Genomic DNA, 24154 nt, shown 5'->3' with positions numbered 1-24154 from the left:
TCTCAGCTCACTGCAAGCTCCGCCTCCCGGGTTTACGCCATTCTCCTGCCTCAGCCTCCCGAGTAGCTGGGACTACAGGCGCCAGCTACCTTGCCTGGCTAGCTTTTTGTATTTTTTTAGTAGAGACGGGGTTTCACCGTGTTAGCCAGGATGGTCTCGAACTCCTGACCTCGTGATCCGCCCATCTCGGCCTCCCAAAGTGCTGGGATTACAGGCTTGAGCCACCGCGCCCGGCCTCATCTCCATTTTTCTATTCTCATTTTCTGAAGTTGCTATTGGACAAATGTTTTATCTCCTGGTTCTTGGAAAGCTCTACTGTTCTTAACTTTTTCTTGATTTTTTTGCTGTATGTTCTGGAAGATTTCCTCAATATCATCTTGCAGTTCACTCATTTAGCCTCCTCAGTGTCCCTTTTTTTTTTTTTTTTTTTTTTTTCTCCTTGAGACAAGGTCTCATTCTGTCACCCAGGCTGGAGTGCAGTGGCACAATTTCAGCCCACTGCAACCTCAACCTCCTGGGCTCAAAGGATCCTCCTGCCTCAGACCTTGAGTAGCTGGGACTACAGACACATGCCACCACGCCCAGCTGATTTTTTGTATTTTCAGTAGAGACGGGGTTTTACCGTGTTAGCCAGGATGGTCTCTATCTCCTGACTTCGTGATCTGCCCACCTCAGCCTCCCAAAGTGCTGGGACTACAGGCTTGAGCCACTGGGCCTGGCCAGTGTCACTTTTATAAGCCATCTCATTTTTTAAAATTTCCATAACTGTTTTAATTTCCAAGAGCTTTCCTATTCTGTTCTTTTCACAATAATCTGTTCTTACTTTATGGATGCAGTAGCTTCTGAAATCTCTGTGAAAATAGTTATTAGAATTTCTTAAATTACCTTTTGTTTCTATAATTACTTACATTTCCTCCAGAGCCAGGTGTTGTTATTTGTGTTTTGGAAAAGCTGCTGAGCTGATTGCGATGTTGATTCCTCGTGAAGAGGAATGATTAGAGGAACTTACCTAAATGATTAAATGGTCATTGTTTTTTTCCTCTAGGTCTCAAAGCACTACAGAACATTTAAATTTGAAATCAGAATGAGTACAAGGAGAGGCTGAACACATGGCCTAATTGCTCATCTTACTCAAAGATTCCCTGAATTCCAGTGTTTTATCCAGCTTTGAGACCTATGGAAAAATAGCTAATCATGTAATTATTGAAATTTTTGCATATTCATTTGCTTGTGAGTTTCTCTTACTGGACTGTCAGGTCCTAGAAGGCAGTAATCATATCTTTCTGGTTCACCCTTGAGTCCCCAGTCCCTTACTCAGTACCTGACACGGAAGATGCTCAAATACTTGTTACATGATTAAGTCATAATTCCCTCACTTGATCCTTCAGTGGTTTTGCAGACTCATTTTAGGTCCATCCAAAATTTGTACTGGTGTATGGCCCTCATTGTTACAAATGTGTAAATTACACCGACCTGAAGTCAGCCTCCTTTTAACTGCTGTAGGTTATACAACTTAGGCAGAATACCATTTTGTTTTTTTTGTTTTGAGATGGAGTCTCGCTCTTTTGCCCAGGCTGGAGTGCAGTGGCGCGATCTCGGCTCACTGCAACCTCTGCCTGGCAGGTTCAAGCGATCCTCCTGCCTCAGACTCCTGAGTGGCTGGGACCACAGGCGCATGCCACCTCGCCCAGCTAATTTTTTGTATTTTAAGTAGAGACGGGGTTTCACCACGTTAGCCAGGATGGCCTCGATCTCCTGACCCCGTGATCCGCCCGCCTCGGCCTCCCAAAGTGCTGAAATTACAGGCATGAGCCACCGCACCCGGCCCAGAATATGTTAATAAAAGGTGGGATGACTGCTAAACTGTCTATCCACCCCACTACTGATGAACAGATAACCTTCACCAGAGCAATCTCAATAATGGAGGTAAACACACATAAAGGAGCATAATGAACGTACTAATGCTATAATTAGAAAATAAAGTAATATTTGTGGGTGGAAAATGAGACAGTGAATAGACTACTTAGTTGCTTTTTCTCTCATAGATGCTATCCTTTTATTAAGTGCAGAGCAGTTAACACATCTGTACATGAATGTGTCATTTAAGTTTCTAGCAGACTTAATGTACTCAGATCTAAAGCATCTACTTTCTAATTTTGAGAGTTGCTATCACAGACAACTCAGCTCTATAGATAGAATAAAAAGGGTTGTGTTTTCTATTACATATACCTGTCCAAGCTGTGATGTCTATCCCTTAAAAAGTGCTTCTGGGAACAATTCCTCAGATCCTACTGGTTTTGTGATTCAAATTCAACCAAATTTTCATTTTTAGTTTTGTGAGCTCCCTTGTTTTGGTTACTAATTATTAGTCTGCTTCAAACAGGTATTCTGAACTTGGCAAAATAGAGTCTAGTCTCTTTTTGACCCATTTCCTAATCACTGCTCTCAATGACAATACCCTCGTGAAAGGCAAGAAAAATTTACATTGCTTTGTGTTTATAACTCATTTGAGATTGTCACATTTCTCTTATTGCAGATATGCCTAATATAGCCTTTGTACAAAAGGCTGGACTGCTCAACTATGCTAATAAAACTCTGGAGGTTCCTTACTTCCAGTCATTTAAACTTTTACACATTTTCGATAGCCAGGCACAGTCCTGGGGATAAAAATCATATACCTTCATCCACTCAACTTCCCTCACCCTTTTTTCACTCCCCAAGACAGAGTCTCACTCTGTCACCCAGGCTGGCATGCAGTGGTGTGATCTTGGCTTACTGTAACCTCCACCTTCCAGGTTCAAGTGATTCTCCTGCCTCAGCCTCCCGAGTAGCTGGGACTAGAGGCGTGCGCCACCATGCCCAGCTAATTTTTGTATTTTTAGGAGAGACGGAGTTTCACCATGTTGGCCAGGCTGGTCTTGGACTCCTGACCTCATGATCCACCTGCTTCGAGCCTCCCAAAGTGCTGGGATTACAGGTGTGAGTCACCATGCCCAGCTGCCTTCACCCTTTTAAACTAAACTGAGATGTTTCTTTTTTTTTTTTTTCCTGATAGTTTATGAGATGCTTCTAAATGGTACGGATATAAATTTCAGGAAGCAAATATGTGATTGCTTAAATAAGCCTACTTTTTTAAAACTTAGTTTTAAGAAACTAAGCTTAAATAAGGCAGTCACTCATCACAAGTTCATGAAATACTGAAGTCTTCTACAAACCACACCCATTAGCAATCTGGAAGTAGTTCTCTGCAATACTATTGTTAAATGACCAGAGATGTCATAGGAGAATGTTGGGAGTATACCTTACTTTAAACCATGTCTTTTACAATTTTTTCTGCCGAAGCTGGAAAGTGTTCACGTCCAAGATGCCCACCATTTAAAAACCCTCCTTCCATCAACTGCATAAACCTTCAAACTTGGTTTACAACTCCCAGCAATTTTTTTTAACCTTTTTTTTCCTTGAGATGGAGTTTTGCTCTTGTTGCCCAGGCTGGAGTGTAGTGGTGTGATCTCGACTCACTGCAACCTCCGCCTCCTGGGTTCAAGTGATTCTCCTGCCTCAGCCTCCCGAGCAGCTGGGATTACAGGCATATGCCACCACTCCCGGATAATTTTTTGTATTTTTGGTAGAGATGGGGTTTCACTGTGCTGGCCAGGTCTTGAACTCCTAACCTCAGGTGATCCACCCACCTCAGCCTCCCAAAGTACTGGGATTACAGGCGTGAGCCACCATACCCGGCCTAACCTCTTATGTATGTAATAGAGACGGGTTTTACTATGTTGCCCAGACTGATCTCGAACTCCTGGACTCAAGTGATCCTCCTGCCTTGGCCCCTGCCAAAGTGCTAGAATCCCAGCCATCAGTTACCACGCCTGGCCCCAGCAACAATTTTTAATTCCATATTTTGTCTTGCACATAGTAAAGGTCTCTGTTAACCAGATGTTTACTGGCTTCCCTCGATTAATATTCAATACACCAATATCTAGGAGGGTCTTTCTCACTGCATGAATACACAGTAGCGATGTACATATAGACTTTAGAACAAATAACAGTCTGAGTCTTCCACCAAATATAAATGTGATTATAATCATACAATCCAGCCTTTCGCAGGGAACATTTTTCAGGGCTAATTCCTCAAAACTACTAAATTATCCAAGACAAAGTCTTGTATTCCATGAATACATTTCTCAAGATCATGATTTGCAAATTCAACCATTACACACTTTGTGGGAAACCAGCTCACGTTTAATTGTGACATTTTAAAATTGTACAAGTATTTTGACATCTGCCCCCCACATTTAGTTTCTTAAAATGACAGGAAAACAACCAATCACAGGTTTAATACATTTACCCCTTCAGTTCCTATTTGCAGCACCCAATATTCCTTTGAAATATGAAACAGACCTGGCAGTGGCCAATAGTAAATTTCTGCCCACCGCCTCCCACCCCCAACGGAGCTGAAAAGTTCAGGCTTAGTGTTGTTGCAGTGGCACTTGTCCAGAATTTGTACCTCCCCATAGTTGGGGGACTTTAAATGTACCAGTGAAAATAGCTTTTCCCCTTCAAGGGGAAGAAAGAAAATCACTCCTCAAAACCCAGCAGAGCTGGCTGTGAGGTCTTTCCTCCTATCTCATCTCTTCAGGGTTTTTTTTTTTTTTTTTTGCAGTGGAGCAAGAGAGACCAAAACCTAACCTGAGTTACAAGAAACAAGACAGTAATGGCTATAAAGGGAGTGACCAGGAGCAACTGGGACACTCCTTTACCTCCCATATCCAATGTATGTGCTTCACAGAAAACAACAAAAATAACAAATCCACAAAATACAACAGCTAGAATTACAAAATCCATTCATCCAAGGGTGGTAGAAGGCAGGATGGAAAGGTGGAAGGGTAAATGGCACAGGGAGAAAACAAAGTATTCAAATCAGTCCAGGCACAGGGACTGGCAAATGCTAGAAAATAGCTGCAGAAAACTTGTGGTCCTTTCAGACTCACGATGATATTAAAATCCACACACTGGTGTCAGGGAACATTCTGCCTTACATGCACCAGAGACAAAATTTCAATTCCTCAGAGAGAAGGGAATATGCAGAGGGCCCTTGGCAGAGTGGGTCCTGCCTTCCCTGGTAGGGGAGGTGAACAGGGAAAAGAGCTGCCACAGCTTTCTTCCAATCCCGCCCATCCCCTTTGGATGGCAGGCAACTCAGTGGCCTGCAGCGGCCTTCAGTTTGGCAGGTGATGGATGCGGTGAAGGGAACTTCTCTGCAGAAGTGGAGCTGCTCAGGGCCGACTGCAGATAGACTGTCTTGTGGAAGAGTCTGTTGCTTAAGAAGACCACCAAGGAGAAGAGGCGCAACTGGAAGAGACTAAAAGGCAAGAAACCCAACTTGTTAGCTCTCCAGTTACTCAGAATTATTTCGTTATTGACACTTAATTAAATTAAAATACAAAGGGAAAGACAAGACAAATGAAACTTGATCAAGGAAATACAGATTTATATCATGAGGAACAAGCAACGAGAATGCATTGGAGCGGCGTGGTGTCTCTACCTGTAATCCCAGCACTTTGGGAGGGTGATAAGCAGGTGGATCACTTGAGAAAAAATTAGCAGAGCATGTACATCACTGCAATCCCCGTTACCCAGGAGCTGAAGGAGGAATCGCTTGAACCTGGTAGGCGGAGGTTTGCAGTGAGCCAAGATCGCGCACTGTGCTCTCAGCTTGGGCGACAGACGAGACTCCGTCTCAAAAAAAAAAAAAGGCCGGGCCTGCTGATGCCATGCCATGAATTAATGGAGTCACCAGCGTGAGTATTATGGCTTCTTACAGTGAAATAGTTATACTTTAATGAATTCTGATTTGAGAAGTATTTTTCCTATGGCTCACTTAGGGTACAGGCTTCCAGCTATGTCTGAAGGTGTCAATATGCTACTGTGGTGCAGAAGAGAGTTTCAAACAAATCAAATATTCCTCTTAAGATAAACAGGAGCTCTCTGTAAAGCAAGCATACAGAAACCCAAAGCAGACTAAGTCCTCGTAAACAAGTATCTATAGCTGACTTCACAAATGATCAAGATTGATTGAGCTTTCTTTGAGTGATAAAACTTTTTAGAATGTATTGTTATTAATTGCTAAAAACTTATTTAGGTTATTTTACTAGTTTATAATAAAACCATGGCCAGAGTCATACGGCACTCTACTTGAATTATGTATAATGAGGCTCAATTTGAAGTTATATATATTACTACTTCATGTGCATATACATGAGAAAAGTGCTGGGTTATATAGCAGAGTGTTCTGTCTCATTAAACTTACATTAAGATTTTCTCGGCCCGGTGCGTGGGCTCAATGCCTGTAATCGCCACCTTTGGAGGCGAGAACAGGTGGATCACAGTCAGAGATCGAGACCAATACTGGCTAACACGGTGAAACGCTCTCTACTAAAAATAAAAAAACTAGCGGGAGTGCGGACACCTTTAGTCCCGCTGCCGGGAGGCTGAGGCAGGAGAAGGCGTGAACCGGGAGCGGAGATGCATGAGCTGAGATCGGCCACTGCACTCCAGCCTGGGAACAGAGCAGAGTATCCATATCAAAAAAAAAAAAAAAAAAAAAAAAAGATTTTCTACATGAAATTTTTTTTTTTAAAGCCTCACGACGACTGTGGTGTTACAGCCCAATCCTTACACCGTTAAAACTCATCTGCTATACCTACTACGCTTTGACAGGGGTCTTTGCTTCATTCGCTGTAATAATAAAGGACAAGATACGAGAAAGGCAGCACTGTTGTAAAAAAAAAAAGAAAGACTAATTAGTCACCTTCATAACAGCCATGATTTGAATATAGAAGGCCCAAGTTCGTTGCTTCCAGTGTAAATATTTGGCTTGATGAAACCCAATATTCTAACTTTTTTTTTCTTTTTTTTGGACGGACTCTCATCTTTGGTCGCCCAGGCTGATGAGTGCAAGATCTCGACTCACCGCAACCTCCGCCTCCTGTGTTAAAGCGATTCTCCTGCTCAGCTCCCAAAGCTAGGATTACTAGTGGTCACTACCAGCCCCCGCTAACTTTTGGTATTTTTCAGCGAGCAGGGTTCACCATGTTGGACCCTGGCTGGTCTCGAACTCCTGACCTCAGGTATCTGCCTCACCGTCAGCCTCCAAAGTGTGTATTACAGGGCGTGAGCCGGGCCCCGCCCATCAACACATCTTTCAAAAAGAAAAGATTTTCAGCACGGGCATGTTTATATTGATGAGGGTGGCGTGTAACTCGTGCTATAATTCTGAACTTTGGGAGGTCAAGGGGTGGATCTTGAGTCAGAGTCGAGCCAGCCTGGCAAAATAGTGGAAACCATCTCTACTAAAACACAAAATTAGCCAGCTGATGTGGTGCCTGTAATCCCAGCACTTGGAGGCTAAGGCAGGAAACATTGAGTCCAGGAGGGAGGTTGCAGTAGCTGAGATTGCCGCACTGCACTCCAGCCCTGGGTGAAGATGAGATTGCTCAAAAAAAAAGAAAAAAAAGAAAAATGGCTCACGGAGCATAGAAAAATAATAGGATAGTGGGATATTAGGGACATTCAGACTAGATCTTCATGCTAAACAAATGTAGAAACGCCCTGCAGGTTTCCTTGATGGACAAATGACAGTGTGGGAATGCGAAACCGACCAAGCAAGCAAAAGGTACTGACTTCATGAATTTTTATTTTTACTATCTCATTCAAATCCCTCTAGCCAAATTACCTGAAATATAGAGGAGTGCATTGCTGTGAGAAAAGCCAAGGCAACAAACCCATAAGGTAGTAAAGGCCATTCTTCTATGTTAGACAACGCTGGTGCATTTCAATCCTAAAATAAGAAATGCAATACAATTAGATATGTATTTCCTTTTATCAGTGAACTAAAAAAAAACGATATTATTAATTATATATTATTATTATTATTATTATTATTATTTGAGATGGAGTCTTGCTTTGATGCCCAAGTGGGAGTGCAGTGGTGCAGTCTCAGCTCACTGCAACCTCCACCTCCAGATTTCAAACGATTCTCCCACCTCAGCCTCCTGAGTAGCTGGGACTACAGGTGCCCGCCACCTCGGCCAGCTAATTTTTGTATTTTTAGTAGAGACAGGGTTTCACCATATTGGCCAGGCTGGTCTTGAACTCCTGACCTCAGGCGATCCACCTGCCTCGGCCTCCCAAAGTGTTGGGATTACAGGTGTGAGCCACCGCACCCAGCCTAAGTACAGATTTAGAACAGAGCTACAGCATATAAATTAGAAGTGTACAAATCCGATATAAAGCATGCAAAGTTTTTTAGAATTCCATAATCATAACTTCAAAGCTGACAGGCTAAGTGAATTAAGAATTTCAGCACCAGCATCCTTTGTCAGGATTAGTCTGGAACTAAACAAGATAGCAAATCAAAAGGATGCCATTCTGTAAGTATCAGTTAACCTCTTTCAACCACGCACACCCTGGAAAATACTTGAAGGACTTTCTAAAACAACCCCAAAAGGATCCAGATGCTGACATCAATTTGATTTCTCTAATTTAGAGCAACTTGTGCTCATTTATGCCATCTTACAAGCCAGTCAGAGATATACCACGTTAAGCATCAAAAAGATAATGCTATACTACCACATCCCCCAGCCTCAAAGTTGAGAGTTAAACCCACTAAGCCGAGGGTAAGCTCCCTCTTGCCAATGAAGCTGCTTCCCTCAAAGGAAGGTTTGCTAAGAGCCTGACTATTGAGTAGTTTAAGAAGTCTGCTTAGCAGTAGCATTTTCAAACTGGGCCTCCATTTTCTGGACTTCTTTAGATGAACTTACCTTTATTGAACCAACGATATTCAAAGCAGTACAGTGAGTAGAGAAGGGACATATGCAGGAGACTAACCAGTTGACCGACAAGATGGATGGGAAAGAGACTCACAAACATTCCCTAAAGAACAAATATGGAAAATCTTAATCCCAAAGCCTCAGAAACCTAGCACCATTCACCTGCCACTCTCCAATCATCACTGTCTGAGACAGCTTCCTAGCTGCCTCTCAAGTTTCTAAAAGGCTGGGTGCAGGGTGGGCACAGTGACTCATTCCTGTAATCCCAACAGTTTGGGAGGATGAGGCAGGAGGATCTCTTGAGGCCAGGAGTTCAAGACCAGACTGGGCAACATACTGAGACCCTGACTCTACAACAAAATTTTTAAAATACGCTGGGCATGATGGCATGTGCCTGCAGTCCCAGCTACTCAGGAGGCTAAGGCAGGAGGATTGCTTGAGCCCAGAGTTTCAGGGTGCAGTGAGGTATGATTGTGCCACTGTACTCCAGCCTAGGTGATAAAATAAGACCCTGTCTTTTCTTTTTTTTTTTTTTTGAGACAGCTTTGCTCCTGTTGCCCAGGCTGGAGTGCAATGACACGATCTTGGCTCACTACAATCTCTGCCTCCTGGGCTCAAGCGATTCTCCTGCCTCAGTCTCCGGAGTAGCTGGGATTACACGCATGTGCCACTACACGCAGTTAATTTTTGTATTTTTAGTAGAGACAGGGTTACACCATGTTGGCCAGGCTGGTCTCAAACACCTGACCCTAGGTGATCCGCCTGCCTTGGCCTCCCAAAGTGCTGGGATTACAGGCATGAACCACCGTGCCCAGCCGACCATATCTCTTTAAAAAAAAAGTTAGGCATAACTATAAAAAGAAAAAAACAGTTTCCACCTGGCAGGACTGGAGAATAACCAGAGTAGCAGAAAAGGGCAAGTAAATTCATGTTTCTTATAATTTTATAATGTAATTTTGAAATTCTCATTTCTGGCCGGGCGCGGTGGCTCAAGCCTGTAATCCCAGCACTTTGGGAGGCCGAGATGGGCGGATCACGAGGTCAGGAGATCGAGACCATCCTGGCTAACATGGTGAAACCCCGTCTCTACTAAAATACAAAAAACTAGCCGGGCGAGATGGCGGGCGCCTGTAGTCCCAGCTGCTCCGGAGGCTGAGGCGGAGCTTGCAGTGAGCTGAGATCTGGCCACTGCACTCCAGCCCCGTCTCAAAAAAAAAAAAAAAAAAAAAAAAATTCTCATTTCTGTGAGAAAAAAAAAGATTTAAAAATCATTACCTCCCACCAGCATATATATAATACTCTGCATAAATATAATACTCTGTCTTTGTGAAGCTCCCGCTAGTGAAACAGTTTTTCTTTTTAATAAAGCTGCCCATATACCCAGAAGGTCAGTCTCACCTGAATGAGGAAAAGAGCCTGCAGCAAAAGGTTGAAGAGCATGTCAGCAATTATTTTGCTGACACTAGGGAATGGGTGAGGCTTCCTCCCTGATACCTCAAATGCCAGGTCAGCTATATCCTGTAACAGAGAAAGTGTACCAAAACATGAATTAAATGGTCTTGATATACATCCCCAAAGCTAAGGCCACTGGTCTGCCACTAGAGATGCCAGTTAAGGCTTATTTAAAAATAAGCTGAGTGTGATGGCATGTGCCTATAGTCCCAGCTACTCAGGAGGCTAAGGTAGGAGGATTGCTGCCTCATGCGGTGGCTCACGCCTATAATCCCAGCACTTTGGGAGGCCAAGGTGGGCAGATTGGGAGGTCAGGAGTTTGAGACCAGCCTGGCCAACACGGTGAAACTCTGTCACTAACAAAAATATTTAAAAAACGTAGCAAGGCATGGTGGTGCGTGCCTGTAGTCCCAGCTACTCGGGAGGCTGCAACAGGAGAACTGCTTGAACCCGGGAGGCAGAGGTTGCAGTGAGCCAAGATCCCACCACTGCACTCCAGCCTGGGCGACAGAGACTCTGTCTCAAAAAACAAAACAAAGCAAAAAAGGCACCAGACACCTGCCAATGAGATGCTGAGACAATAATTCCATTCTATAAGAACACAAAGATCACCTACTGGCTGCTTGGCTAAGAAACATCAAGGCTGAAAAACAGGTCCCCCTACATGCCCACTAACTTCAGAGGCTGAAACTTGTCACCTGTCAAGCAATCATGCTGCGGGACCCAGACTCCATTCTGCCTTGGACCTACCTGAAACCAAATGGCATTCACCACTTTGCTAAGCACAAACAAGGGGAGCACCCAAAGAGCACTGAAAATTGACGTGAGGAAGAATTCCAGCCACGACCAAACATCTCCATGTAGTGATGGGTCACCTAAGAAAGAGAAAACGAGTTATTAGAAATGGAGAAATGGAAACACAGAAGACCAAATGCGGAACCCCCATCTCGTGACTATTCTCTGTCTCCTCCTGGATCTTTCTAGTTCTTGCCAGCACATCACTATTATACCTATCTCAATGAGTCTAACTCATAAAAGACACACCACATTCTAGCCACAATTCCAATTCAAAGAAACCATAGATATGTGCTGCTTATCTTGACACAAATCTGCTTACATGATGGTAATGAGATGCCACAGTGATTACCAGTACACTCTTTTTTTTTTTTTTTTTTTTTTTTTTTTTTTTTGGAGGCAAAGAAAACACATTTTATATGGTAGTTTATAAACCAGCAAAGGCCCAAGAAATAAATTTAGAAATGAATCAATTGTTTCCATAACAAAGTTGGATTACCGTACCTACAAAATGATCGTGGCAAATGATTGTGAAACATGCTTAGATAAACCCATTTGGAATCACTCAGCAACAGTTTAAAATAACAAAATTTTGTAGAAGAAAAAGCTTTAAAACCTAAGAAGATGTTTATTCACCGCTCGACCCATGATTTTTGTAACAAACAGTGCAGTTTGATTTGGCTTAATTTTATAGCACACGCAGATCTTACCAGCAATAGATTATGTGAAGACAGAGGCAGACTAACAACAAAAAAAATCAGCAATACAAAAAACGTATTTCATTTTGAGAGGCAGGATACTGTTTATTAAGCTGAGGGATCTCGAAAATAATCATGTAACACTAAGTTCATTCTTCTAATAAGCCTGTTGATACTGGTCCCCCTCCCTTGTTGCCAGCATCGTCCACACCTTCTACACGGGTGGTCTTTTTCTCATTCGCAACCTCGTGGGAGAAGATAATTTGAAGGGCCACAGGAAAGTTATTTGCCTCCTTTGAAAGGCGTTTCCAACAGTAAATAGACCATGAATCAAGATCCTCCATGCAATAATGCCATATCTGTACCAGAGATCGGACGCAATCAAAGCGTTATCTGTCAAGCAATTCGCTTCTATTGATTTTGCCATAACCACTTGCTTGTAATAGCTCATATTAGCTAAGACTTCAGAACTTGGGGTACGCCCCATGGCAATATAATGGTTCTACAATCCTCCAGCATGTTATCGAGAGCCTTGTTGAGCTTCAGCAAAAGGTTCGCACTGAAATTGTACGAAGGCGAAGAAGCGCAATACCCATTATACGACGCTTTGGGCTCACTGCGCCATTGATCCTCGTGATCCTGATGACAAACGCCAGTTTGGGTTGAACAGGTACATAGAAGTTGCCCAGCTTTTCTTGCCATCCTCGCGCATTCGAATTCAGTTCTGTAGGCATCTGGCCAAAAAAAAAAAAAAACTCCTGTGAAGTGCTTCGCTTTTTCATAGATAAGCTTCTCCTGCCTGTCGAAGGGCATCTTTTGGGCAAACTCTTTCTCAGTGGCGCTTGACCTTCAGCTCTGGCGAAATTTGCCTTCGCTTTTTCTTAAGGGTTTCTGGCAGCAGCAGGAACCTTCTTCTTCTTCTCTTCTGCACCCCTCTGCCAATGGTCCAACCCGAAAAAATGAGCACCAGTACAGTCGTCTTTGCAGGATACCATCTGGATTCGATCTCAGCGCTCCGCCCTTACTAAGGGTTTAACCTTGAACTTCCCATTTCCTCATTCATAATGGGATAGAATAACAGTACCCATCATACAGGGCTGCTGAAAGGCCTGAGTTAAAAAACAGCTAACGCTCTCATCTGAAGGCTCTAGGAGAATAACTCAATATACATTTTTAAAAAGAATAAAACAGGCCGGGCGCGGTGGCTCAAGCCTGTAATCCCAGCACTTTGGGAGGCCGAGACGGGCGGATCACGAGGTCAGGAGATCGAGACCATCCTGGCTAACACGGTGAAACCCCGTCTCTACTAAAATACAAAAAACTAGCCGGGCGACCTGGCGGGCGCCTGTAGTCCCAGCTACTCGGGAGGCTGAGGCAGGAGAATGGCGGGAACCTGGGAGGCGGAGCTTGCAGTGAGCTGAGATCCGGCCACTACACTCCAGCCTGGGCGGCAGAGCGAGACTCCGTCTCAAAAAAAAAAAAAAAGAATAAAACAAAAAAGAAAATAAACAGTGAAAGCTCCTGATACACAGGAAATGTTCAGTAAACTGAGGGAGACTGAAACATCATCTCCTACTCCGTCCCCAACAGAAAAGGAGCGGGGTATATACTTACCGATAATTCGGGCTGTTACTGACTGAAGCACAGGAATGAACACTCGATAAAACAAGAGGAGACTGAACTAAAGAAAAGAAGCAACAAGGTAAACATCAAAATCCAGCCTTTAACACGGGAGCTTCAAGTTTTAGTGTAGTGATTTTATAGATGGGAGTGCTTTTATAAACCAGGAGGCCTAGGCCAGGCGCAGTGGCTCACTTTGGGAGGCCAAGGCAGGCGGATCACTTGAGGTCAGTCTGAGACCAGCCTGGCCAACATGGTGAAACCCCGTCTCTACTAAAATTACAACAATTGGTTGGGTGTGGTGGTGCACACCTGTAATCCCAGCTACTGGGGAGGCTGAGGCAGGAGAATCGCTTGAACCCGGGAGGCAGAGGTTGCAGTGAGCCAAGATTATGACACTGCGCTCCAGCCTGAGCAACAGAGTGAGACTCCATCTCAAAAAAATAAAAAAATAAATCAGGAGGCCTGAAAAAGCATCAAAACTGGATCTATTTCTATTTCCCAACACTCCAATTGAGACACAAACTTGATACTACCTACAAAACAATGAAACTTTGGGGGCATAGAGGAACATTTCAAGTAGTATTCAGGCCAAAATACAGGCATGTACTAAGTACACAGGAATACATATTCATTAAATTTAAAGCTGACATCTGAAAACATCTGTGAATTGTTTAGATTAAGATGTGATGAATTCCTCTAAATTCTAAGTCAAAGGAAATATTTATCCATTCTTCAAAGTACCCAAATTTCAGTTAAGCCTGCACTGGGGTTCTCAGTTAATAGTAGGCAATCTTTTCTGCTATAGGTTTCAATGCAAATTAGTTCTTGTTGATCACCATAAGCAGAAGCAGGGAGAACCTTGTTCTTGTCTAGCCGTATCTGCCCTTCCCCTGATTCCCCATAGTTGCTGTTAGCATTTTAAAATGTCTAGACAGTGTCAAGAGAAACTGCTACCTATAACACTTGTGAATGAGTCATTTTAGAAACAAAATACAAGTGTATATTCAGGGCTAACTGTGATGTTTGCTTACATACAAGTGTGCTTTCTCGAGTGGGAATAAAATCACTGCAGATGCACAGACTCCTGAGTTATATTCCTAAGTGTACATCAGCAGATGAAAGCTATTTGTCTTAGTGTTTCAAGAAAACAGTTCATAGCTATCAACTTAGCAACAATCTGAAGATGCTTGTAAGGCCCCTGGAATTTAAAGAAGAACTTACCCAGAACACTCCACCATTCCAAGCACAACACTGGAAAATTCTACTAACAATACGTGGCTCACTGGAAAAGATCACATGTATTTAGTTTATAAGGCATAAGTTATTTCCTAATTGTCATTCAGTAGTTCGTTTTATATCTTTTGTGGGTACTATATTATTTTTCAGTACCTCATGTTCTCCCAATGTTCTAATGTTAGTCAATGAGAAAAAAATGGTCAAGTGCAGTGGCTCACGGCTGTAATCCTAACACTTTGGGAGGCCGAGGTAGGCGGATCAGCTGAGGTCAGGAGTTCGAGACCGGCCTGGCCAACATGGTGAAACCCTGTCTCCACTAAAAAATCCAAAAAATTAGCCAGGTGTGGTGGTGTGCACCTGTATTTCCAGCTAGCTGGGAGACTGAGGCAGGAGAATTGCTTGGACCTGGGAGACAGAGGCTGCAGTAAGCCGAGACTGCACCACGGCACTCCAGCTTGGCTGACAGGGCAAGACTCTGTCTCCAAAGAAAGATATATATGTACATATATATACACACACATATATATAATATATATTTTTTTTTCTGGGAAACCAGCTTTTAAAAGAAAAATAATTTAAAGTCTGATGTTGGAAAAGATTAAGAGAGAAAGTGTGGGGCTGGGGTTCTGCTATTAAAACAAATCCGCACAGGCTTCCCTAGAAGTATCTATCAAACCAAATAATATTTTTTGGTTCTCTATTCAGCATTCTGATTTAATACCATGACATTTTTAGCAAGGATTATTGTTAGACCCTAGTTTAAGTCAATGTTGTGGGGAGGGGAAATCACTTGCAACATTATTCTGGGAAGAAGCACAAAAGAAATGAAATGGTACTGAAACATCGAGTCACTATGTAGGGTCTTCCCTCCCTTGGACATTTTGATATCAGGCATGCACTCCTTACCTCTCTTGCTTCCGCTCTATACTCTGGGCTCTTCTCTGTGCCAAGACACTACTTGCCCTTCTTCGACGCTGCTCCTCTCTCTTTTGCTGGATTCGAGCATCTAGCTTTGAGATGGTACAAATACCCCAGATGGAGTCTTTGATTCCCTATAGACAAGGATATCATTATCATTATTATTATTATTGAGACAGGGTCTTGCTCTGTCACCCAGGCTACAGTGCAGTGACTCAATCATAGCTCACTGCAGCCTCCAACTCCTAGGTTCAAAAGATCCTCCTGCCTCAGCCTCCCAAAGAGCTATGAATACAGATGTGCGCCACCACACCTGGCTTTTAAATTTTTCTTCTGTAGTGATGGTGGTCTCATCATGTTGATCAGGCTGGTTTCATACTCCTGGCCTCAAGCAATCCTCCTGCCTCAGCCTCCCAAAGGCTAAGAATTCACTCATGCATCCATCTCCCACCCATGTACTGAGTATCTTCAATAAGGTATATATTGTCATATAGAAATGCTCGAGAAGCTTATAACTTAGTAGGAAAAGCACACAAGTAAACCAAAAAATTACATTGAAGGTTTTTTTAAAAAATGTTTTTAAATATGAAACATTGCATGAATTTGTGTGTCATGCACAGGAGCCACGCTAATCTCTATATTGTTCCAATTTTGGTACATGTGCTGCAGAAGCAAGCACACATAGTTTAATAAGTGCCACAACAGATGTATGGCCCAAGTAGAGTGTTAGCACTGGGGCATTCAACTTCATGAGAAGGCAGAAAAAGTTATTCTGGAAGCAATGGCCAAGCTGGATTTAAGAATGGATAGCAGTCTCACCTACTGTTATCAGACAACAAATTTTAGAAATAATAGCTGGAATACAGAGAAATGGGCAAATTGATGTATTATCTGTTGACAGGAGCATAAACTGGCACAGTGTCCCTTTGATCTTTTTTGTCTGAGTAATTTTTACTCCTGATTTTGCTTTTAACTCAGGAAACTCCAACTATCTAAGATAATTAAGTTCAAATGGCTGAGGGCCTAGGACATCCTAGGATGATAGGATCCCCACCTCTAAGACGTCTACAGTCCAGTGGGGCAGACAAACATGTAAATAGCACACTGCAGAACCAACACAGGGTTGAATTTTTTTTTTTTTTTTTAAACAGAGTCTTGCTCTGTCGCCCAGGCTGGAGTGCAGTGGCACGATCTTGGCTCACTGCAACCTCCACCTCCTAGGTTCAAGCGATTCTCCTGCCTCAGCCTCCTCAGTAGCTGGGATTACAAGCATGTGCCACCATGCCTGGCTAAATATTTTTTGTATTTTTAGTAGAGAGGGGGTTTTGCTATGTTGTCCAGGCTGGGAGGGTTGAAATTTTATAGCCCATAAATGGCAAGACAACAAGGTAAAGATGTTAAAAGTAGATCATATGCTGCTGGGCATGGTGGCTCATGCCTGTAATCCTAGCACTTTGGGAGGCTGAGGCGGGCAGATCACCTGAGGTCAGGAGTTCAAGACCAGCCTGGCCAACATGGTGAAACCCCATCTCTACTAAAAATACAAAAATTAGCCAGATGTGGTGATGTGTGCCTGTAATCCCAGCCACCTGGCAGGCTGAGGCAGAATTGCTAGAACCCAAGAAGTGGAGGTTGCAGTGAGCTGAGATTGCACCACTGCACTCCAGCCTGGTTGACATAGTAAGACTCTATCTTAAAAAAAAAAAAAATAGTAGATCATATGCATAAAGTCTTTTTAGACCTTCTAGGATACTCTTTCAATCCTCTCTTTTTTACTCAAAAGTAATAACCTTTTTACTTTCTTGCCCTGCTAGAGTGCACTGGTACCATGATAGCTCACTGCTGCCTCATACTCCTGGATTCAAGCAATCCTCCCTCCTTGGTCTCCCAAAGTGCTGAGATTACAGGTGTCAGCCACTTCCCCGGGCCATAAAGGTAACCTTTTAAACTCTCTCACTAAAGAACGAACCTCCCCACTCCAAGAATTGGCTTCTCTCATGCTAGTGGATATATAAGAGGGGGTTACAACTGGGACATTATTAGGCTTCAGACATACATTAAAAGTAGTAGACTTTTGTGCTATTGGTAATTTGGATGATTGGGTCCTAACCAGATCTTTATAAGGCATTTTCCTAGAGTATCCCCCTCACCTGCAGAGTCTGTAGAATGGGGAGAAAAAAGGTTCCGGCTGGGTGCAGTGGCTCAAGCCTTTAATCCCGGCACTTTGGGAGGACAAGGCGGGCGGATCACTTGAGCCCAGGAGTTTGGGACCAGCCTGGGCAACATGCCAAAACCCCATTTCTACTTTAAAAATGTTTTATACACGAAGAATTTGAAAAAAAAGAAAAAAAGAAAGGTTCTCTAATTTATATTTGAATTAATTAGTTTAGGTGATAGTACTGTATCAATGTTCATTTCTTAGTTTTGGCAAATGTACCACGGTTATATGTTAACATTAAGGGAAGCTGATGAAGGATATACAGGAACTCTCTGTACTACCTTATAACTTTTCTGTGAATCTAAACACATTCCAAAATAAAAAGTTTTTTTAAAAAAAAAAGTTCTGAAGCCAAGATGACCAGGGTTCCAACCCAATACTGGAGACATCCACTGAAGAGGTCTTCCAAGCACCTGCAAGAGTGTCTACAAGATGTAGAACAATACCTATCTCTTGAGTAGTGTGGTCTAGAATAATAACCTGTATGTAAAGAGCCCAAGAAATATGATAAAAGTTCCAAAAACCCTACAGGATTTCCTAGATGGTTCCTTCAGCAAAATAAAAAGGCCAAGAGATGAATTCCTATAAACAAGATGTACTCACTCTGGCAAGGTCCTGGAGAAAGGTTTTGACACTGTCAGCCATTCTTCACCACCAAACTATCAACTACACAGAGGAGAGAGAAGTGTCCCCAAATCTCTCATCATGAAGGATCTGGAAACAGATGGAACATAATGGGGGCAAAATATTTATTTTAAAGATAAGTTACTTCATGCACATTTCCACATGATGACCTCACATACTTGTAGCTCTATAGAGTGAATCAAGTGAAGCTATTCGTGTACAGCTGAAACCTAAAATCCCTAATTTTTTTCTAAACCACTCACCACCCTTTCATTTTTACAAGCGGTTTTACAGTTTACACCCTTTCATTTTTACATTTTACATTTTTACAACGTGCTCTTGACCAGTAACCTCTGAGCCTCAATGCCCCTAACTATCCCTCCTACACATTCCAATCACTTTTGAGGGTTTGGAGATGGATGATAATTACATTTCAGTATCTTAAGCAATTTTTATGTTGGTGGATACCTTCAAATACTTGAATGAAAATACAAGAGCAAGATAAAAATTCTTATAAACATTACTACATACGTGCTTCAGTCATAGAGCCCTCCGGCACACAGTAAGGTTTAAGGTATGACATGAAATTGGCTACCAAAACCTCCAAATAGGTCTTTTTAATGGTCTTTTTGTTTTGGTTTGGTTTGGTTTTGAGACAGTCTCGCTCTTGTTGCCCAGGCTGGAGTGCAACACTCGGCTCGGTTCACTGCAACTTCCACCTCTCGGGTTCAAGAGATTCTCTTGCCTCAGCCTTCCGAGTAGCTGAGATTACAGGTACCTGCCACCACGTCTGGTTAATTTTTTGTATGTTTAGTAGAGATGGGGTTTCACCATGTTGGCTAGGCTGATCTCGAACTCCTGATCTCAGGTGATCTACCCATCTCAGCCTCCCAAAGTGCTAGGATTACAGGCATGAGTCACCACGCCCAGCTGGTCTTTTCTATGTTTTCTAACTTTAAATATATACAGATATAATTTTAATAAACATGCAATAAATAGTGGATTTTAAACTAGGCCTCAAAAGAGTTCATATGTATAAACAGTCTTTAAAACAGTAAGGCTTTTCCATTTTATTTCTCAGGTGAATGGGATATCTAGTTTCAAAAATTAAGAACTTGAGAGTTCATGTGTATAAATTTAATATACTATTCTCTCATTTAATCTATGGTGACTTCTAAGATGAATAGAAAACCCACTTTCATGCATTTTTTAAGAACTTGATATTCTAAAGTTCTCAACACTCACTAAACCAAGTTGCAGTATTCTCAGTTTAAGAGGTATGACCATAATACAAAGACAGAATTTCACAAGCAGCTTGTACAAACCTTAAATTTCAAAATATAAGCACACTTTCCCCGACCTTTAACCACTTCAGCAAACTGCTCCTCATTGACCCAACTGGACTAATGCCATTCAGAACTGGAAGAGCAGGGGATATGGCAGTAGGAAAGCAATTTGCCCAACACTGTATATACCCTCTGCTCCTTAGGTCAAATCCTATACAGATGGGCTCACTTCGGAAAGAAGTCTCTAGGGTAAGAAACTTCTGTTAATACTCCCACTATTTCCTCCTGAAAACAAATACCTCAGAGTTCCAATCGCGTAGGTACAGCCATACAGTCGTGTTCTCAGGGTTGAGGGGAGGGCAGCTGAGCTAGATGACTAGCAAATGCTCAGTGATATGCATGACACTAGTTTGTAAAGACTCACAGATCCACTCTCTTAACCTGCCACTTGCTCATCTGGAAATGAAGGGTACTAAACTTCTTCATAGGTTTCTTGCATCTAATAGGGCACAACAGCATGAAAAACACTTAAAATTCTATATAAACACAACCCCACTAAAGTGAGCCAGCTGGGAGGTTTAAGGAAGCCCATTACTTGGCTTGGATTTCTCACAGGGTACTGACAGGGAACCTGAAACATTCTGCCTCAGTCCAAAACAGCTGTGTCATTTGATCCCTGGCCAGCTAACACCTGGTTTCTGCATGTACCAAGTGGCAGACACCTCCTGACTAAGAGTGGCCTATGAAGGGTAAATCACTTCACTTTTATACTTAGCTCCTAACATCCTTCCTACAGGAATATTTGGTGAATTACCCAGTCTGACAAAAGTGAGGCATGGGGAAAAATAACTTGCCACAATTTGAGATCACACACAGAGACTGAATGACACAGGGGGAATCCTACAGCTGAGCTAGACAGATGAAGATGAATCTGGTTCATTTAACAGGTGAGAGAACCGAGTCTCAGGAGTTAAATGACTTGCCCAGACTGACAGCAAATGAATGGTAGCTACAGCGAACCTCAGAACCCGATGTCCTAATGTTACCTCGGTCGACTTGTTTTTAAGCTTTGCAATTTTTTTTTTTTTTAACACGAGCATCCCATGGACAAATAACCTCTCAAACCTGGAAATACAAATGACATTAAAGTCCTAACACTCATTAAAAGCTAATAAGCATCTGCTGAGGCACAGTCCTGCACTTTTATTTCTAAGTCACTAAACCCAAGTCTCGGCAAGCAGGAAGCTGTCGCAGCCCACTCCAGGTACAGGGAAGGTAAACATCCTCACTTCCCACGCGGCTCCACGGGCTGCCTCTGAGTCCACGGGTCCATTCGGGCCCATCTCCCCACAGCTCCTAGGCAATTCGGCTGAAAACTGGTCTCCCTCCTTAGGCACAACTGTGCACGAGGTGCGGACCACGCACACCTCCGGCCACACAAGGAGCTAAAGATAGCCGCGCCCCACCTGGAGCAGCCTCGCCCGGGGATGTGCCCGGTCCCGTCCCGCTCCCTCCGGCCCCTTCCCGCGAGGGGTCCGCGCTCGCGGGTAGCCCCACCAACCCACGCTGGGGCCCTGCCTGCCCTCCTGGCCCCTGCCACTCAGAATGGGCGGCGCGGCGGCCCCGAGGCCTGGCTTGGCTGATGCCGCACCTACCCCGCAGCTCCGCCGCGCGGCTCCGGCCGGCCCTCGCCCACCGCCAGGGCCCGCTCCGCCGGGGCGCTTCCAGGGCCGGGGCCGCTGCGCCCGCACTGGGCATGCCCGGGCCGCACGGGGCCGCTGGGAAGTCGGGCGGGCGCGAAGAACCAGCCGGCGCCACGAGGCGGGGCCCAGAGCTGAGGGGCGGGCCGTGCGGAGCGACGGAGACTGGGAAATGTAGTCGGTCCGGGGTCGCGCCTAGCGCTGCGTGCGGGGTCGCCCGGCTCCCAGCTCCGCCTGGCGGCGGAGAGGCCCCCTCACCCCTCCCGGTCGCCTCCTCCCCGATCCCGTTCTCACAGATCTCTTCTTCTGTTCTTTGCCCTCCCCCATTGACTCCACAGCGCTGCTTGCGTTTCTAAAATCCTATGAAATACTAGTAACAGGAGCGCGATAAAATACAGAGGGCACCTTGGTTTATTTGATTGCAGGTTTTCTGTAAAGTTTACTAAGAAATGACGGGTTTAAATCAAGCTTCACTCACAATGATCCAGGATAGGACAAGCTCCCATCCAATTCGGCTGCATTATGTGTGTGTAATCTGATGGCAAAGGAGTGGTTGAGATGAAACGAGGTAGAGAATCACTGTTCTCATCTCCATCCCACAAGTCCAGTTCTACCGCAGGAAGGGCAGTTTCTTGGCGTGGAACTGGAAAGGAGGCAAAGTTTTACCTCTCCCCTTTTAGGGGTTCTCCTCTGGGCCTGAGCATTAAACTAACATAAGATAGATTAACAAGAGAAAACTGTGAGGAAAACTCAAACCGTTTTTCCTCTGCTCTCACACCAACATGATCAACACAGAAGAGTTCTGTGATCAAATGTGTGGGGTTTTTCCCCACACCCCAAGCAGGAGACACCAGCTGGGTGTGCCCTAATTCAAGTCCATTGTGATGTATTTTCTGGAGATAGCCTCAGATCCCGCAGGTTGAAGGCTCAAGTCCCAAGACTACTCTCCCCTTCAGACACCAGTCATAAGTTGAGGTACCCTGAGCTTCTGACCAACAGGTTTCAAGCTGGGGCTCCAACCATCCACCCTTTGGGTTTCATTAATTTGCTAGAGTGGCTCACAGTACTCAGGGAAATACTTACCTTTCCTGACTTATTAGAAAAGATCTTAAAAAGGGTATAGATGAAAAGATGCATAGGATCAGTTGTATGAAAAGAGGCAGGAGTCTTCTTCAATGCTCTCCTCCCACACTCCACGCTCCAGGAATGTCTTTGTGTTAAGTTATCCCTCCAAATCCTGTGCTTTTGGATTTTTGTGGAGGATTCATTAAATAAGTACGATTGACTAAACAGTTGGCCATTGGTGATCCATTTGACATTCAGCCCCTTTGCCCTCCCAGCGACGGGGGATAAGGATGAAAGTCCTGCCCTGTCCAGAAGTTATCAATCTTTTTTTTTTTTTTTTTTTTTTTTTTAGAAGGAGCCTTGCCCGGTTGCCCAGGCTGGAGTGTTGGAATGCCATGGCATGATCTCGGCTCACTGCAACCTCTGCCTCTGCCTCCATGCCTGGCTAAGTTTTTGTATTTTTAGTAGAGACAGGGTTTCACCATGTTGCCCGGGATGGTCTCAAACTCTTGACCTCAGGTGGTCCACCTGCCTCGGCCTCCCAAAGTGCTAGGATTACAGGCATGAGCCACCATGCCCGGCCTAGTTTTTGTTTTTTAAATGGTTTTGGTTAAAAATAATCTTTGTGGGCCGGGAGGATGGCTCATGCCTGTAATCACAGCACTTCGGGAGGCCAAAGCAGGCAGATCACCTGAGTTCAGGAGTTTGAGACCAGCCTGGGCAACTTGGTGAAACCCTATCTCTACTAAAAATACAAAAAATTAACTGGGCATAGCTGAGACTGGTGACAGGCACCTGTAATCCCAGCTGCTCTCGGGAGGCTGAAGCAGGAGAATCACATGAACCTGGGTGGCGGAGGTTGCAGTGAGCCCACATCACGCCACTGGACTCCACATCACGCCACTGGACTCCAGCCTGGCTGACAGAGTGAGACTCCGTCTCAAAACAAAACAAAAAAATAATAATAATCGTTGCACCAAAGTGGTATAATTTGGGGTGGCATATTCTCCCATCCTTCAGAACACCAAGCCTCACCTATAACGTTTTCTCCCCTATTCCCAACCTGTTATATCCATCTCCATTTCCTTTTTCCACCACTCTGGCTGTGCTTAGAGCTACTAGTGTTAGGATCACTTATTAGAATAGGATTTTTTTTTGAGATGGAGTCTTGCTTTGTCACCCAGGCTGGAGTGCAGTGGCACAATCTTGGCTCACTGCACCCTCCACCTCCTGGGTTCATGCAGTTCTCCTGCCTCAGCCTCCCGAGTAGCTGGGATTACAGGCATGCACCACCACGACCAGCTAATTTTGAACTCCTGACCTCAATCCACCCACCTCAGCCTCCCAAAGTGCTGAGATTACAGGCATGAGCCACCGCACCTGGCCTAGAAATCGGATTTTTACAACTAAAGTTGTTTACTACAACCTCCACTAGGGGTGAACCAGAAGCCCAGATGTTAAGTGACTTAACCTGAAGCCCAGATGTCAAGATCAGTGGCAGAACAAATACCCAGGGTTCTTGATTCTCCTCCAGTTCCGTGCACTGGAGAGGCGTTGACCTTTACACCCTAGCCCAGCATCCAGCCACATTCCAGAAACTACTCCCCACTCCTAGCCTGCTGAAACCTATGTTCTCTTTAAGGAAGAGAATACTCAAAATTAAAACCAACAAGATTAGAGAAGGGAATGAAGGATTCAGATGAGT

General features: G+C 44.0%; 1 protein-coding gene and 1 long non-coding RNA gene across 2 annotated transcripts in view; one reads left to right on the top strand and one right to left on the bottom strand.

Moving 5' to 3' along the window:
- Positions 1-22925, top strand: part of LOC108542334 (uncharacterized) — a 26142-nt gene extending 3217 nt beyond the window's left edge. Inside the window, exons 2-4 of the long non-coding RNA XR_001889241.1 lie at positions 17373-17491; positions 20481-20631; positions 22915-22925. This is a non-coding gene — a long non-coding RNA (uncharacterized LOC108542334). The remainder of the gene's footprint in view (positions 1-17372; positions 17492-20480; positions 20632-22914) is intronic.
- Positions 5110-22162, bottom strand: EI24 (EI24 autophagy associated transmembrane protein). Its single transcript, XM_017892303.1, is given in 11 exon segments — positions 5110-5365; positions 6711-6778; positions 7739-7827; positions 8808-8937; positions 10233-10352; positions 11037-11161; positions 13394-13460; positions 14624-14684; positions 15545-15690; positions 18378-18488; positions 21863-22162. Coding segments are annotated over 10 exon segments (1011 nt in total). The 5' UTR covers positions 18420-18488; positions 21863-22162; the 3' UTR covers positions 5110-5202.
- Positions 22926-24154: the final 1229 nt, after the last annotated feature.

Source organism: Rhinopithecus bieti, unplaced genomic scaffold, assembly GCF_001698545.2.
Source record: "Rhinopithecus bieti isolate Rb0 unplaced genomic scaffold, ASM169854v2 scaffold_20150, whole genome shotgun sequence".
NCBI lineage: Eukaryota > Metazoa > Chordata > Mammalia > Primates > Cercopithecidae > Rhinopithecus > Rhinopithecus bieti.
This window is presented reverse-complemented; position numbering and strand designations above follow the sequence as displayed.